Source organism: Phycodurus eques, chromosome 5, assembly GCF_024500275.1.
Source record: "Phycodurus eques isolate BA_2022a chromosome 5, UOR_Pequ_1.1, whole genome shotgun sequence".
Taxonomy (NCBI): domain Eukaryota; kingdom Metazoa; phylum Chordata; class Actinopteri; order Syngnathiformes; family Syngnathidae; genus Phycodurus; species Phycodurus eques.
Genome location: NC_084529.1, coordinates 16263583 through 16279917, shown reverse-complemented (window position 1 = coordinate 16279917; position 16335 = coordinate 16263583). Strand labels below are relative to the sequence as shown.

The 16335-nt window shown below is 39.7% G+C and overlaps 1 protein-coding gene across 6 annotated transcripts in view; it reads left to right on the top strand.

The window, feature by feature from the left end:
• LOC133403146 (voltage-dependent calcium channel subunit alpha-2/delta-1) overlaps positions 1-16335 on the top strand; it is a 90042-nt gene that overhangs the window by 51574 nt on the left and 22133 nt on the right. For 2 of the 6 annotated variants that reach the window (XM_061677754.1, XM_061677758.1), the window contains exons 13-26: positions 1166-1244; positions 1313-1362; positions 1451-1540; positions 3378-3452; positions 3540-3620; positions 3728-3802; positions 7549-7608; positions 8357-8413; positions 8501-8572; positions 8653-8714; positions 9930-10006; positions 14057-14117; positions 14237-14328; positions 16060-16141. In XM_061677754.1, the coding sequence (XP_061533738.1) occupies positions 1166-1244; positions 1313-1362; positions 1451-1540; positions 3378-3452; positions 3540-3620; positions 3728-3802; positions 7549-7608; positions 8357-8413; positions 8501-8572; positions 8653-8714; positions 9930-10006; positions 14057-14117; positions 14237-14328; positions 16060-16141 (1013 nt within the window). Of the gene's footprint in view, positions 1-1165; positions 1245-1312; positions 1363-1450; positions 1541-3377; positions 3453-3539; positions 3621-3727; positions 3803-7548; positions 7609-8341; positions 8414-8500; positions 8573-8652; positions 8715-9929; positions 10007-14056; positions 14118-14236; positions 14329-16059; positions 16142-16335 lie in introns of all 6 variants that reach the window. The other 4 variants (XM_061677753.1, XM_061677755.1, XM_061677756.1 and 1 more) reach the window with 2 other exon arrangements.

Sequence of the window (16335 nt, the reverse complement as noted above, 5' to 3'; positions counted from 1 at the left end):
GACTCAGCAGAAATGACAAGGTAGTTGAAAGCTGCAATTGAGCATGTCACTCTAACCAACGCGGCCCCTTTATTTATTTTATCAGAAAAAGACAGGTTTACTTTTCTCAGTATACAGCTTAGTTTGTTCATGACCACTTAGCATAGCAACTAACACAGCATTGATTTGCAACCCTGTTACTGTATTTAGAGGAATACTAAAATTAGAGTAGTATTCAAATCAAATTCACCTTTTTGGCATCTCGTTGTAAAGGATTTACTCAGCATTATTATTTTAATGTTTTGTTTTTTTAGGTGCCTGAGTGTCTATAAGGGGGTTGTGCCAAACACAGCAAATTATATGATATGACAAAATATCTCATAAAAAGTACAATGTTGAGCTGACAGTATCAAATGATATGATTATCTGTTTTTTTTCTTGAAAACAAAACATTGCTTAAAGAGCAACTAACCTAATGAAGGCATTTCTGCTGAGTCATGTTGCTCACTTTTTTTCTCATCTTCCAAATGACTAAAAAGGTTTTATGAACAGGGTTACCTGTATGTTACGAGACACAACTCCAAAGCATAATTAATACTATTTAAAATATGACGTGTGAGGCATATTTTGCTTAATACACAATAAAATCTTCAGCATCTTAGTCGTGGACCTTTGAGAGAGAGAAAAGAGGCAGGCAGAAAAGAGGCAGGTCGCTTGAGTCAAAATGGAGGCCGTAATGCTGTCGAACCATGTGATTTCTCACAGACTGAGAAAGATTTTTAAATCATTTTCTAAGGTTACAATTGAATATGTCTCAAACGTAATATGATAAATGCTTATATAATATTCAAATGTCTTTTTTAATTTTATCAAATTACTTACAATTTATCTGAGTGGTTTTAATTCATTTTTACACAATAGTTGTTTTTAATATTTGAGTATTGAGTCTTTTCATAAAATTTCTGAGATTAAAGTCATGAACGTCAATCATTTATACTTATTAGTATTCATAAAACCTATAATAATCTAATCAGTATAAAGTTGTGTTTTATCCCTTCAATATAGAACAATGAATTGCCTTTTATATTAACATGCAACCACAGTCAATCAATTAGATTAAAGTGATGCAAATGAAATAATTTGACTTCCTCATATGTTAACACGCAATATGTTGTCAATGTTGTAGGTGCGGATCTTCACCTTCTCCGTGGGACAGCACAACTATGATAAAGGACCCATTCAGTGGATGGCCTGCACCAACAAAGGTGGAGCACCATTTGTGTACAATATGCTGTCATACAGTATTGTCCATTATTTTCTGCATCTCTTCCAGGTTACTTCTATGAGATCCCTTCCATTGGAGCCATAAGAATTAACACACAGGTTGTTGTTGATTTTTTTTTTTTTAAAGTTGATCCATTTATCATCCACTTCCAAGCATGACTCCGGTTTTTTTTTTTTGTCCAATTAGGAATACCTGGATGTCTTGGGCAGACCTATGGTTTTGGCAGACAAGCAGGCCAAACAAGTGCAGTGGACCAACGTGTACCTCGATGCACTGGTGCGACATTTTTATTGTGCACTAGAGTCTGGTTAAATTTCACCTGTGGCTACTAAAATGTATTTTAAATTGACCAGTGTGAGTTAAATTAAGGATAATGGTGGTCGTGGTGGTAATCTTGCAACTGCGAACCTGCACGTGCCATAAATGTGTATACTTATTATGGTACAGTGAGTGGTATCTGTTCAAGAGGGAGTTTGAAACAGTCCCGAGAACTGTTAGTAATTCTATCACATTTTCACAGGTTCTCGCAGAAAAATCCATATCTTGGTCTTTGAAGGCTCATGGTGGAATCCGGAAATAGTGAAAGAGTAAATGCTTAAAAACTACTCATTTACTATCACTAATTATTAGTATTGAGCCACTGCTTATCCTACACCTCTACTGCATGGCAAAACCCTAGTGCAATTTTAGTTCGCGGAGCTATAGGGTTGCGACAAGGTGAGCAGTTCCAACTAGCCCAGAGTAGGCGACTAAGAATAAAGTGAGTTCCCATAAAGACGGTAAAAGCATGTATTGTATTTTCCATTGCAGTAGTATTTTGTCAAAATTATATATTGAACTTGAAGTTTGTTGAAAGACTAAAACGAAACTTGGAACCTTTTTGTGTTGTCGTCGACTAAAACTATCTCACTTAGAAATGAATGAAATGTAACTAAAAAACAATGAGCATTTGTCCAAAACACTCAAACTAAAACTAGGATGGCTGCCCAAAACAAAACTGGCTAACGCTAATCTGTGCATCCAACAACACTGCAGCTTTGCAGCACCAAAAGGTAAGGCTTTGACCGACAGTGCAGTCTTTTGCTTGAAAACAATGGATGTTCATCCAGCCTAGCTGCCAAGTCATGGGTGAGAAATCTTGGTGTGTGAGTGCTATTATTTAAATTACCCCCACTGTTACATCACAAGGGTTGGCAAACACACATATTTCTGCTCACATATTTACTGGAATTGTTTTTATAATTTTTTTTATTTGAAACTTGATGACCGGCACGTTGGACGACTGCTTAGCACATCTGGCGCACAGTTCTGAGGACCGGGGGAAACAAATCCCGGCCCCGCCTGTGTGGAGTTTGTATGTTCTCCTCGTGCCTGGGTGGGTTTTCTTCGGCCACTCCGGTTTCCTCCCACGTCCCAAAAACATGCATGGTAGGTTGATTGAAGACTCTCAATTGCCTGTAGGTGTGAACGTGAGTGTGAATGGTTGTTTGTTTATCTGTGCCCTGCGATTGGCTGGCGACCAGTTCAGTGTGTACCGCGCCTCTTGCCCGAAGATAGCTGGGATAGGCTCCAGCATGCCCGCCACCTGCGTGAGGATAAGTGTAACGGCAAATGGATGGATGGATGAAACTTGATGGATGGGCAGGCAGGCAGGCAGTCCAGAAACCCATCCATCCATCCATCCATTTTCTGAGCCGCTTCTCCTCACTAGGGTCGCGGGCGTGCTGGAGCCTATCCCAGCTGTCATCGGGCAGAAGGCGGGGTACACCCTGAACTGGTTGCCAGCCAATCGCAGGGCACATACAAACAAACAACCATTCGCACTCACAGTCACACCTACGGGCAATTTTAGAGTCTCCAATTAATGCATGTTTTTGGGATGTGGGAGGAAACCGGAGTGCCCGGAAAAAACCCACGCAGGCACGGCGAGAACATGCAAACTCCACACAGGGGGGGCCGGGGATTGAACCCGGGTCCTCAGAACTGTGAGGCTAACGCTCTAACCAGTCGCCCACCGTGCCGCTCCAGAAACCCAACGACTGTATTTGTAAACAAGACATTCAAAAGTAAATTAGTGTTAATGTAGAGTGTGTTGTGCTTGTACCTCATTCAGGAACTCGGTTTAGTCATTACCGGGACCCTTCCCGTCTTCAATAAGACCAAAACCAAAGACGAGAGAAACGGCGAGGTACAGTGAAGTTGACACACGATCACAGATGTAGATGAGGCAACGGCAGACGCAGACAGATGCATTTCCCTTATTTCTATCTTTCAGCGTCAAAATCAGCTCATTCTCGGCGTGATGGGCATCGATGTGTCTCTGAACGACATCAAGAAGCTCACGCCGCGTTTCACAGTGAGTCTGACCGCATTGTTTGGAGATAGCGTGCAAGAAGGGTTTATGTATTTATTTCATGTAAAAATGGTAACTTGCTCACTTCTGTGCTATGTTCTCCACATCAGATTGGTCCAAATGGATACTACTTTGCCATCGATCCCAACGGCTATGTCCTGTTGCACCCCAATCTCCAGCCAAAGGTAGGCTTCACGGGATGACCATGGAAATAACAACATAGTGCAGTTAGGGTTAGCCTCAGCTGGATGTCCGACTTTCGTCTAACGCTAACTAAAACCTGGCATTTATGTTTTACAACATTGTACTATTGAGGTTAGCTTTAGCCTTGTGTTTACATTTTGGAGACTAAAAATAAACACATTGTACAGTTAAACTTAGCGTTAGTCGACTATCCAACCTTAACTAGAGCTAACCTTAAACTTGTGTTTACATTTTGCAAGCCAAAATTAGCAACATGGCACGGATAATGTTGCAGCATGGTGAACGACTGGTTAGAGCGTCCGCCTCACAGTTCTGAGGACCGGGGTTCAATCCCTGACCCCGCCAGTGTGGAGTTTGCATGTTCTCCCCGTGGCTGCGTGGGTTTTCTCCGGGCACTCCGGTTTCCTCCCACATACCAAAAACATGCACGGTAGGTTAATTGACAACTCTAAATTGCCCATAGGTGTGAATGAAAGTGCGAATGTTTGTTTGTTTATATGTGCCCTGCGACTGACTGGCGACCAGTTCAGGGTGTACCCCGCCTCCTGCCCGATGATAGCTGGGATAGGCTCCAGCAGGCCCGCGACCCTAGTGAGGAGAAGCGGCTCAGAGAATGGATGGATGGTTAAGGTTAGTTTGTTTTTTTTTTGCAGAATTTACAACCTATTTGCTGTAGCTAATCATAACATGCATTTGATTAAGGTTAGCGTCAGTGGAATATGCCAGCATTAGCAATAGCTAAACTTAATCTTGCGTTTTCATTTTTTTGACGATAAATACCAACCGTGTGCAGTTAAGGTTCGCTTTAGCTGAATATCAAACATATAACTGAAGCTAATGTTAACCTTATTTTTACATTTTGTAAATTAAAAAAAGCAACATGTTTTAGGTTAGCGTTAGCTGAATATCCTACACATAGCTAAAGTTAACCTTAAATTTACATTTTGTTGGCTAAAAGTATCAGCATTGCACAGTTAAAATTAACTTTAGCTGAATGTCCGTTCTTTAGAAATTATATTTTGTAGGATAACTATAGCAAAGTTGTCCAGTTTAGTTTAGCTTTGGACAACCAAATTCTCTCAAACATTTTTAGATAGACACTTAGAAATCTGGTTATTAAATTCATTAAGATGCCGTAATTTCTCGTGTATAATGCACATTCCCCCCCCAAAAAAAATTGTCAAAAGTCAATCGTGCGAATTATACATCGGTATAGGGGCAAATGGAAAAAGCTTTCACATTTTATAAATGTATGCGACCATCTTGTGGTTATGAAAAAGCTGTACACTTTCATTCCAAAATGCCGTCGCCACATAGAGGTTATGAGAATGGTGTACACTTTCATTCGAATATGCCACCGCCACTTAGTGGTTATGAAAAAAGGTGTAGCCTACAGTTTCATTACAAAATGACAAGGGTACGTATGACTGCATATATGTACAGTTGTGGTCATAAGTTTACATACCATGGCAGAATTTGTGAAATATTTTTTTTTTAAATGTGACTGATGACTGAACAACAACCATCGTTAATTTCTTTATGATATTGTTTTGTTTATGATAATGCTTTTCTGAAATGCTTGACCATTTAATTTGAATCAAATTAAAATAAAATTAAATGTGGTACGCCTGGTCCTTCATGTTTTCTTTAAAGAATGGTACCCAACTTACAAATTATGCCTGGGTAATCAAACATATGAGCACAACTGTGTGTTTTGTAATTTACAAAATAAAAGTAGGGCTGTGAATTTCAAAATAAGAGCAATACATTTTTAAAAAGTATTACATGTTCAAATAAAGTGCTTAACTGCAGAATTATTCTTGAAAAAAACTAACAAAATACAGATAATATTTCATGTTTTGATCATATGGGTAGAAGCAAAATAATGTATTGTAAAAATGCATTATACATAGGTAGAAGGGTTTTCCAGAATTTTAAGGGCAACTTTGGGGTTGCGTATTATAAATGGGTGCGCATTATACACGACAAATTACGGTAATAAAGGTTTTATTAGCTTTTAGCAGAGAAATAACATGGCATGTTAAGTATAGTTCAATAACCCCAATTCCAATGAAGTTGGGACGTTGTGTTAAACATAAATAAAAACAGAATACAATGTTTTGCAAATCATGTTCAACCTATATTGAATTGAATACACGACAAAGACATTTAATCTTCAAACTGATAAAGTTTATTCATCCATCCATCCATTTTCTGAGCCGCTTCTCCTCACTAGGGTCGCGGGCGTGCTGGAGCCTATCCCAGCTATCATCGGGCAGGAGGCGGGGTACACCCTGAACTGGTTGCCAGCCAATCGCAGGGCACATATAAACAAACAACCATTTGCACTCACATTCACACCTACGGGCAATTTAGAGTTGTCAATTAATCTACCATGCATGTTTTGGGGATGTGGGAGGAAACCGGAGTGCCCAGAGAAAACTCCACACAGGCAGGGCCGGGGATTGAACCCCGGTCCTCAGAGCTGTGAGGCAGACACTCTAACCAGTCGTCCACTGTGACGCCAATAAACTTTATTTTTTTTGGGGTTGTTTTTTTTAGCAAATAATCATTAACTTAGAATTTATGTCTTCAACACGTTCCGAAGAAGCTGTGACAGGTGGCAAAAAAAAAAAAAACTGAGAAAGTTGAGGAATGTTCATCAAACAGCTGTTTGGAACATCCCACAGGTGAACAGGCTAATTGGGAACAGGTGGGTGTCATGATTGGGTATAAAAGGAGCTTCCCTGAATTGCTCAGTCATTCACAAGCAAAGATGGAGCGAGGTTCACCGCGTTGTGAACAAGTGCATGACAAAATAGTCGAACAGTTTAAGGACAACATTCCTCAACGTACAATTGCAAGGAATTTAGGGATTACATCAAAAGGTTCAGAAAATCTGGAGAAATCACTGCATATAAGCGGCAAGGCCGAAAACCAACATTGAATGGCCGTGACCTTCAATCCTTCAGGGGGCAGTACATCAAAAACCGACATCAATATGTAAAGGATATCACCACATGGGCTCAGGAACACTTCAGAAAACTAATAAAGTAAATACAGTTCGGCGCTACATCTGTAAGTGCAACTTCAAACTCTACAATGCAAAGCTACTTATGTCAGCAAGACAATGCCAAACCACGTGTTACAACAGCGTGGCTTTGTAGTAAAAGAGTACGGGTACTAGACTGGCCTGCCTGCAGTCCAGACCTGTCTCCCATTGAAAATGTGTGACGTATTATGAAGCATTAAATACAACAAGGGAGACCCCGGACTGTTGAACAGCTGTAGCTGTACATCAAGCAAGAGTGGGAAAGAATTCCACCTACAAAGCTTCAGCAATTGGTGTGCTCAGTTCCCAAACGTTTATTAAATGTTGTTCAAAGAAAAGGTGATGTAACACAGTGGTAAACATGACCCTGTCCCAGCTTTTTGGGAACGTGTTGCAGCCATAAAATTCTAAGTTAATGATTATTTGCTAAAAACAATAAAGTTTAGCAGTTTGAACATTAAATACCTTGTCTTTGTAGTATATTCAATTCAATATAGGTTGAACATGATTTGCAAGTCATTGTATTCTGTTTTTATTTGTTTAACACAACGTCCCAACTTCATTGGAATTGGGGTTGTATAACAAGACTTCATTCAAAAATAATTTGTATGCAACTCTTGCACTTTATTTGCAAGAAGCTATTTCATGGAACTATTTTTTTCATGACTTTCCCAGAAAAGGATCCACAACAGGAAGCTCAGACTTAATAATAAGTATACAGTCACTTTTCATGAGGTGAGATCGTACAAGCTTGTGCACTGAGCAGTAGTCATTGCGCTCACTAGATCAGTATGTACTGAAGATATTTTACTGCATTTTTCTTTTAAGAATTCCCTAGTTAGCATTAGCCGTGTGCTTCATAGTTGATATTATTCATCATGTTATTTTTAGACAAATGAGTGCCCCTGCAATGTATAAAATAAATCTCCCGTTTCCAACATGTCATTGAGGTTTTACAAAAAAGTGTTCCCTCTTCTTTCTTTTAATTCCTTCCAAGCACCATTTTAGTTCTTTTCATATCCTTTCCTCTCTTCCTTCAATGTTTCATGTCTTATTCTGTCTCATCTGTCATTGCTCGCCCTTGATCATTTATTCTTTTCCTCTTTTTCTCTCTCATTTTCATGCTGAGATGCATCCTCTTTCATTGCACTTTTTATATTTTAACTTACCACCAAACGTAAGGACCTCATGAAATTTCAGTGTATCATTGAATATTTTACGCACTTCTTACCCGTGTGTTTAATGTGATGTAAGTGTACTGTTTAATAATGTCCCTTTATCGATTGGCACTGTGAAGTCCGGGATTTACTATTTGTTAACAAAAACATCAAAATGAATAGGAGCAAACCACTTAAATGTAAGCTGTTGAGTTATATTATTCAGTTAAAAGCATGAAAGCATGAAATCCCACCACTCAACGATAGCTCACCCTTACCACAAGGTTTTATTTTTTTATCCTTCTTTGTAGAATCCTAAATTCCAGGAGCCGGTCACCCTCGACTTCCTGGATGCCGAGCTGGAGAATGATATTAAAGTTGAGGTACTGTTGGCTTTGTTGTCTTTAAAGCGAAGCCAGCCTGCGAGGTGATTCTTAGGGTACTGAAATAGTGCACCTGTCACCTTGCAGATCAGGAGAATGATGATCGATGGCGAGACGGGCGAGCGCCTTATTCAGACCCTGGTGAAAACTCAGGATGAGGTCAGACTTTGATTTTAAATTACATAGTTTTCACTCATATTGCAGCTAAATTATAGTTTGATATTCGTATCATCTTGCAGAGATACATTGATCGAGGAGGAAGAACGTACACGTGGGCACCAGTCAATGGAACAGATTATAGGTGAGTGACCTCAGCTCTCTTGAAGATCTTCATGTACTGTACTGTCAATCAATGGTGATACTTTGAAGCCTATCCACTGATAACTAACTAACTAACCATTCAATAGTCTCTTTCTAATGTCAGGCTTACTTTACTCGAGAACAGCACAGTGGAACCACAGGTCACAAACGCCACAATTTACGAATAATTTGCTTTATGAGCCAAATTTTCAAAGCTTTATCGAGGTTCAAGTGCTATACTTCACAGTCTTGCAGACGGACAAACACAAAGGCATGTCGATAGATGGCATGAAGTCAAATGGATGGGTTGGTAGATGTTAGGTAGCCTAGATAGCTAGATGAGAGAGAGAGAGAGAGAGAGAGAGAGAGAGAGAGAGAGAGAGAGAGAGACACACACACACACGTACGTGGTTAGGGCGAAGGCGAGGAACGCAAGGCAAGAACATGGTGGACCCAATTGCAGGGAAGAAGGGAGGCAAGGCAGGAGTGCGGGAGTCCCAAAATAATAATATTTAATCTTCAAAAAAGGAAAACAAGGATATTGGATAAAGCAAAACTGTACAAAGTCCCACAACAAATAACAACCAAACCAAAATAACAAAGAAACACTTGAATATCTAAAACTGGAAACAAACTATGACCTGTGAGTAAGATGTGGAATAGATAGGGAAAATGACACCTGACAATGACATACCACAATGATAAAGACAACTGGCGACCAATGACATGGCAAAGACATGTGACAATGACAATGAACCGACAAGAACTGAAAGAAACCAGGGAACTAAATACAAACAAATTGACGAGACAACGAGGAACACCTGGACGAGACACAAGTGGTTGGAGAGAGTTGATTGGTCGACACAAAGTCGACGAGAACAGGTGGACACGACAACCTAATGAGCACACGACAAACATGGAACACAGGAAAACATGGAACAAAACTAAACACAACCCAGACCATGACATAGATAGATAGACAGACAGACAGAGATCTAATTAACAGACCGCATCAACGTCATTATCGTCTTCAAAAACAACACCAACCAAATTAACAATAACTTTGTCGTCATTTTCATCATCAAACACATCATCCACCACATAAACAACATCATCATCAGCATCATCATCTTTGTTATCAACAACGATGCCAACAATAAGCGTCGTCTTAACCAAATATGACAACAAACAGTTCTCATGTGTCTTTTCTGCGCAGCCTGGCTCTGGTTCTGCCGAAATACAGCGAGCACTTCATCCAAGCCAAACTGGGCGATGACATCAAGCAAGCAATGTGTGAGTGCAACACCATCATCAAGGAAACTGCGCCTTTTTTTCCTTTTCTTGGCCCTTCACGAGCAATTCTCATCAGGTCACTACTGCTGCTTCCCAGCTGGAACCGCAGGCCGCTCCTCGTGCGCCCCATCCCCGCTGTGCTTTTTCTTTTGTTGTGCAACCCGCTGGTCAGCGGCCATGCACTCCCATGCATATTCAAACACACGATCCCCTTGTGAGTGAACCAGGCCAAGTGCTGAGGTTCCTTTGATCCTCCTTAAACTTTTAGTCTCCTGCCTCCCTTTTGTTCTGACCTGCTTTTAGGCTTTTGGCTTCTATTGCGTTTGCATGGCTGTGCTCAACTTTGCTGTCTGGTGTAATCGGTTTGGAAAAAATATACTGCAACAGTGGGATGATGATTATTTACACCGGTGGTTCTCAAATTAGGATCGCCGGAAGGGGCCACGAGCAGTAGCTTGGGGGTCTGCAAAATTATTTGCAATAAATCAGGTGACATCTGATTAAGTAAGTTGAGGAGCTTCATTTAGACAAAAGTAGTCATTTTCTGTCATCTTGTGGAATCAATAGTAATTATGTTCTAGTATAAACCTTTTGGGGGGCATCAATTACTTGCAGATTTTTGCATCAATAAAACAAACCTACGAAACCAATTATTCCTCCCTACATCCTTACATGAATAGTCAGAGTTTTTTTTTTTTTGTCTGTTTTTTAGAACAAAAGGTGTACTACTACAGGAATAAAATCTTATTTTTTAGAGAGTAAAAGGCACATTTTATTTAGAGAATATAGTCCTGTTTGTTAGTGAATAAAGGCATCTTTTCCAGAGTAAAAGGTGTAATATTACGAGAATAAAGTTGTATTTTTTAAAATCACCACTACTAAAATATGACTTTCTTACCTGATTAAACTTTAATACGATATTCCAATGTTATCTTGGAAAAATGTTGTTCTTCAAAAGACTATCCTGAAAAACATACTTTCTTCTTTTAAAGATTGCAACTTTTTTTCTTGATAAAATGCAGCTTTAGTCTCATCATATTAGAAAGAGGCTTTGTTTGAGGTCTGGTTTCTTTTTTTTTTTTGAATGATTTTCTCAGAAATTCACAAATATGATTAATTAACAAAGAATATATTCCATCTCATTTGGCATTAGCCTAAATATTAGTAGAAAAAGTCAACTATACAAGAAGTAACTTTTGAAAAGGTTACCAAAAAGTGTGTTTTAATCTTAAAATAATAAAAATAATGATGACTTTAAAATATTCATATAGTACCTTTTAAGGGACCGAAGGATGCTTATTGACTCTTACTTATGAATATCACAGTAAGATGAACACATAAACACAAAAAAGTTAAAAAAGAAAAGAAAAAAAAGAAAAGTACCGACAAAGAGGAATGTGAAATTCACTTAATTTGGTTTGATTGTAGATGATTTTCTACTAAAAATATGTTGTCCAGTAATTAACTGTTTGTAAAAGGTAAAAATGCTACACCTGTGTCCTAATCTGACTTTTAACTACCACTTTTGGTACATATATGGACAAAAGTTGTGGATTATTTTTGTACGATTTTCTACTAAATTCTCTGCTACTTCTCTGTCTGTCTTCTTCTCTGGTGGACATTTCCAGCATCGTCTTGGGGCAAGTACTCGCTTTTCTCACCTTTTTTTGTAACGTGATATTCCTTCTGCTGCTTGCATGCTTTTATCCTCCGCACGTTTGCGTGATTATTACATTTAGCGATCTGTTGACGATTACTTACAGCTTAGGGATGCCTCGCAGGGTATTATTAGCTGCGAAAAAAACCCCCAGCAAATTCAGCGTAAAAAAACATCTGTCTCTGGTGCATTTTCATCACTTTGATGTGTCTCCACAAAGCCGTCGGACTAATGGCACAGTTATCCCGATAGATGAGATTTTGACTGAGTGCTTTGGCCTTTGTGTCACTCCCTTGCTGCCATAAAGAGCCTGTCGACGTTTACGGGGTCATTAAAAAAAATCCTGAAACCCACCGTGGCACTCAGGCAGGGATTTTAAAATTTGGTGTGCAGCCATCTTAAAGGAGACATATTGTGCATTTTATTCCCCACAGTTCAAAACAGTCGCAATTTGTTTTAATAACACCCATGTCTTTGATAAAACACCCCAAGCATCGAGAATTATAGCACACTTTCTTCACTACACTGTGTGAATGTGGTACATTTACTGCTGGGCCAATGGCAAGTCCGCTTTTGTTACCATGACAACCAATGGCGTAGTCAGAGCACTGAGCCTAGAGTGTTAAAAAAAAAAATGGATAGCGTTTGCATTGGCCTGTAAGGACAATAAAGACATTTTCCCTTCCGAAGGCAGCACTTCCTACTCTACCCCATGGGTATCATCTTCACTCGTGTGTATTATTATTTACAAAGCGCCACCACACCAAGTCAGCATGAGAGTAAGCTAACAACCAATGTTAGAAAACTTACCTTCAAAACTGCAGTTGTATGATGAGGTTTAAAATGAATAAATAGTAACGACAGCGAGCGAAATATGACGAGCTTCACTTGACCGGAAGTTGAGTTTTTTTTTTTTTTTTTTTTTTCACGTGTCACTTGATATGATGTCAGTCAGCTCGGCCAGCTGCAATGTTGCGCCACACCTTGGTCCTATCGATTGCATAAAAGGGGAGCTACTGCGCATGGAAAATCTTTAACAAGAGTCACTTGGTAGAGTTGTGCTCCCCAGTCTGGAATTACATCATATAATCAGACATCGGAGATGAACGAAACAGATGAACATATTTCAAAGCATATTGATTTTATTGTCAATATTTTTATTAGAATTTTGTCCTCAGGGAAAGTATTGTGGCGACCACCGTCAGTGGTGGGCCATCGCCCTCATGCGCTCTATTGACAAGCCGCCACTGGACGTCAGGCACCTCAGAGATGCAACTATTTGTATACTAGCTGACAAAAAGTCTGTTTTCCATAATATAATCCCTTTAAATTTCACACCAAAACTGGAGCACCACTACTTTTCTCTGCTCTGATACATTAGGAAAGGTCCCCGCCAAGTAGTGTGTTCCTATACTGGGGGGTGCTATACGCTGCGGTGGTGCTTGTAAAGACAAAGCCAGTAAATCTGCCTGTCATATTTTTACGCGAAGGACGTCGTTTCATCCCGCAGCACATTTCCATGACAGTGTTCAAAGTGCGGGGCTTGGTGATGGCTCTTGCAGACAGCGCCACCACGCCAGCTATGCTCTCACTAAAAAGTCCAAGAGAGCGGTCGTGAATGACGGCAATCGACGCCTGTCTTGTCATTTACGAGATTTTGAATGCTCTTCCCCAGTTTGGAGAGATTTATTATTATAATTTATTTTTTTTATGTTTACACCAGCATTGTTTCTATGCATGCTCTGATATAGTACTTTACAAGAGAATATTTTCCTACTACTTTCTTGCTGTCTGACTTTTCTTCTCTCCTTCTTCTTCCTCATGGGGGTCACAGGGCAAATAGGCAAGTATTTCATTCCTTATGAGCCGCCACTCTTCACCTCGCTCTTTATCCAGCACCTCATATCTGTCAAATATTTCAAGTGTGTGTGTGTTTGTGTGCGCACGTTATCATATCTTTATGAGACTATATAACACACATTGTGGGAACGAAATTTTTGGAGGGGAGTAAACAGCTGTTCCAACAGAAGCCCCCCCCCCCCGCCCCCCAAATGTTTTGGTTGTTTGTGGTTATCCCGAAATGTATGTCTTAGCCCCCCTAAAAGATTTTGTTTGGATGGACGCGTTTGGACGGAGGGAACATTTACATCAGCCAGACCCCCGGCGGCACTCCTGGGGGCTGAGCACTACCAATCTGTTAAACCTAGTGATGCCCCTGAATCAAGGTGTGTGTGTGTGTGTGTGTGTGTGTGTGTGTGTGTGCGCGCGCATGTAAGTGTGTGCACTATCTGCAAACATCAATCTGATAGTACATAAACATTTGTGTGTTGACCAAAACGCTGGTCAATTGCTGTAAATTAAGATGTGTGTGTGTGTGCGTGTCTTTTCTAAAGTGATGGAAACCCTCCAGCTGGAGAACTTCGACAACTTTGGTCACACCTTCATCGCTCCACGGTGAGTGGGCTAAAACCTGGACCATTCTTCCCCGCTTTCTCCGACTCTGAACGTAGCGTTGAGCATGCCGGCAGCAAACGTGGTGCCGAGAGTGAAACTGACGGTTGCTGTTTCTTCAGGGAGTACTGCAAAGAGCTGACGTTGTCGCTCAACAACACCCAGTTTCTCCTCGATTTCAACCAGTACATTGATAGGAACACTCCAGATGCATGTGAGTCATGCATCTCTCTCAGTGTTTTTTTTTTTTTTTTTTTTTTATCATTAATACTTGCACTGGTGGTGTTTCGGCCTTCATCAATGTACAGTGTGTGCAGTCATATAGAGTGAGACCACTCTGTGTGTGTGTGTGTGTGTGTTTGTGCATGCGTCACCATCTATTTTCATGTTTGAAGTTGTGCAATCTTCATCGCTGCGCTCAGCGTCTGAAGGGCAGAGCGGCTCATTTGATGAGTCAAGTCGGAGCAGGGTGACATCAGGCCCGATCGACTGAGCTTCCTAGAAGCCCCGTGTTGTCATTCCACGCGGTGACTCATCACGTTTGATTGGACGTCATCTAATGGATCTCACCGGCCGGTGTAGCTTACCGCCGTTATCCGCCTGCTGACGGAGGCAGCTATATCCCCGATCCATTTTGAGCCAAGGTCACACTTGGGCTGCTGCCTTTGAAAAGTTTGGAGTCCAAACCAGTGGTGTCCAAAGTCCAGCCCAGACGCCATTTACAGTTGAAGTGTTTTAGTCATAGTCTAATCATAAAATTAAAAGGGGGCCACATTATAAGGTTACGAAAAAAAAAACAATAAAATACTGAGAGACAGCATGCTATTATCTAAAATTAAAACTGTAATTGTAATAAAAAGTTAAATGAAAATGTCATTCTTTTTTGTATTAGCAAAAAAACTTACAAGATATGATACCTTAAAAAGAATTTTAAAAAAGAAAACGTTTTAGTTTGTCACCAAAAACATTAAACTGAGATTATTACTTTTTTTTAATACGTTGATAATAGGTTGACCTACAACATATTGTATTTGAAGATTTGAAATTTGTTTTGGTGGGAATTTAATTATTATTGTTTTTTTATTTCTGGTTTCCCCGTTAAAGATATATATATATTTTTTTTCTATACTTTTCTTCTCTCCTTTAGGATATTCTAAGTTAATATGATTTAGGCATTTGAGGGGCTAGATTAGAAAAATATCCAACTTTTAAGTCTTTCAAAGATGTCTTTTGTATGTAATTTCATCGCAAAACCAAAGTCCAATAGTATGCTTTGTGAATAAAAATTAACAAAAGGTGAGTGTATTACAACTCCAGTCTCTTACCTTCCCCAAATGGTGAGGAGACAAGTCACATTGATTGCACAGTCAGTTATATGACTGTATTTTTTTTTGTTTTTGTTTTTACAATATACAGTATGAGCATAGCAATTTATCTACAAGGGTGTGCGTGACGAGTGAAAAGTACACGAAGACATAAATCCAGACGGGCTGGTTATTTGCTTCAATGGAGATGACGCGAGCTGCATTAAAATGCAAATGGAACTTGTCCATTTCTGGAATAAAACCTTTATTTTTAACTAGGAGTTTCTTGGTTTTGCAGGGTTAGAAAATGCAACATCATATGTCATGTCAACAAATGCCAGGATAGGCAGTCTGTTTGTGGGCATAACTCTATTTTCTAAATGGCTTTTGTCAGCTTTTGCGCCTAAATTTGTCAATAGTGTTAAGCAAGTTTCACAAGGTTTCACCCAGAAACACACACAAACACACCCTAGCCTTCTTCTATTAATTTTTCTTTAAGTGACACTCAGTACAAAAAAGTTTGGACATCCCTGGTCTAAACTATTTTTCTTTTTATTTTGTCATCACAAATTGGTTTGCAAGCCTAGCTATTAAAGCTGTGACATGCATGATATGTAGACGGCATCTGTCTCCAATCACAGGCAATGTGTCCCTTGTGAGTCGACTCATCCTGGATGCCGGCCTGACAGCTGAGCTGGTCGACTTGTGGAAAGAGCAGAAAGTGTGAGTAGGACTTTTTCATGCGTACTACTAACGTCGATGCTTCAGGGGTATAAGCATACAGTTTTTTTGTTTTGTTTGTAATATCTTATTTTTCAAAATATCAGGTAACCTACACATGATGAGGAAAAAAAGTATTGTGTGTTCTTACTGTTTTTAGAACATGTGGTGTACTCATGATGACCAACATAACATCA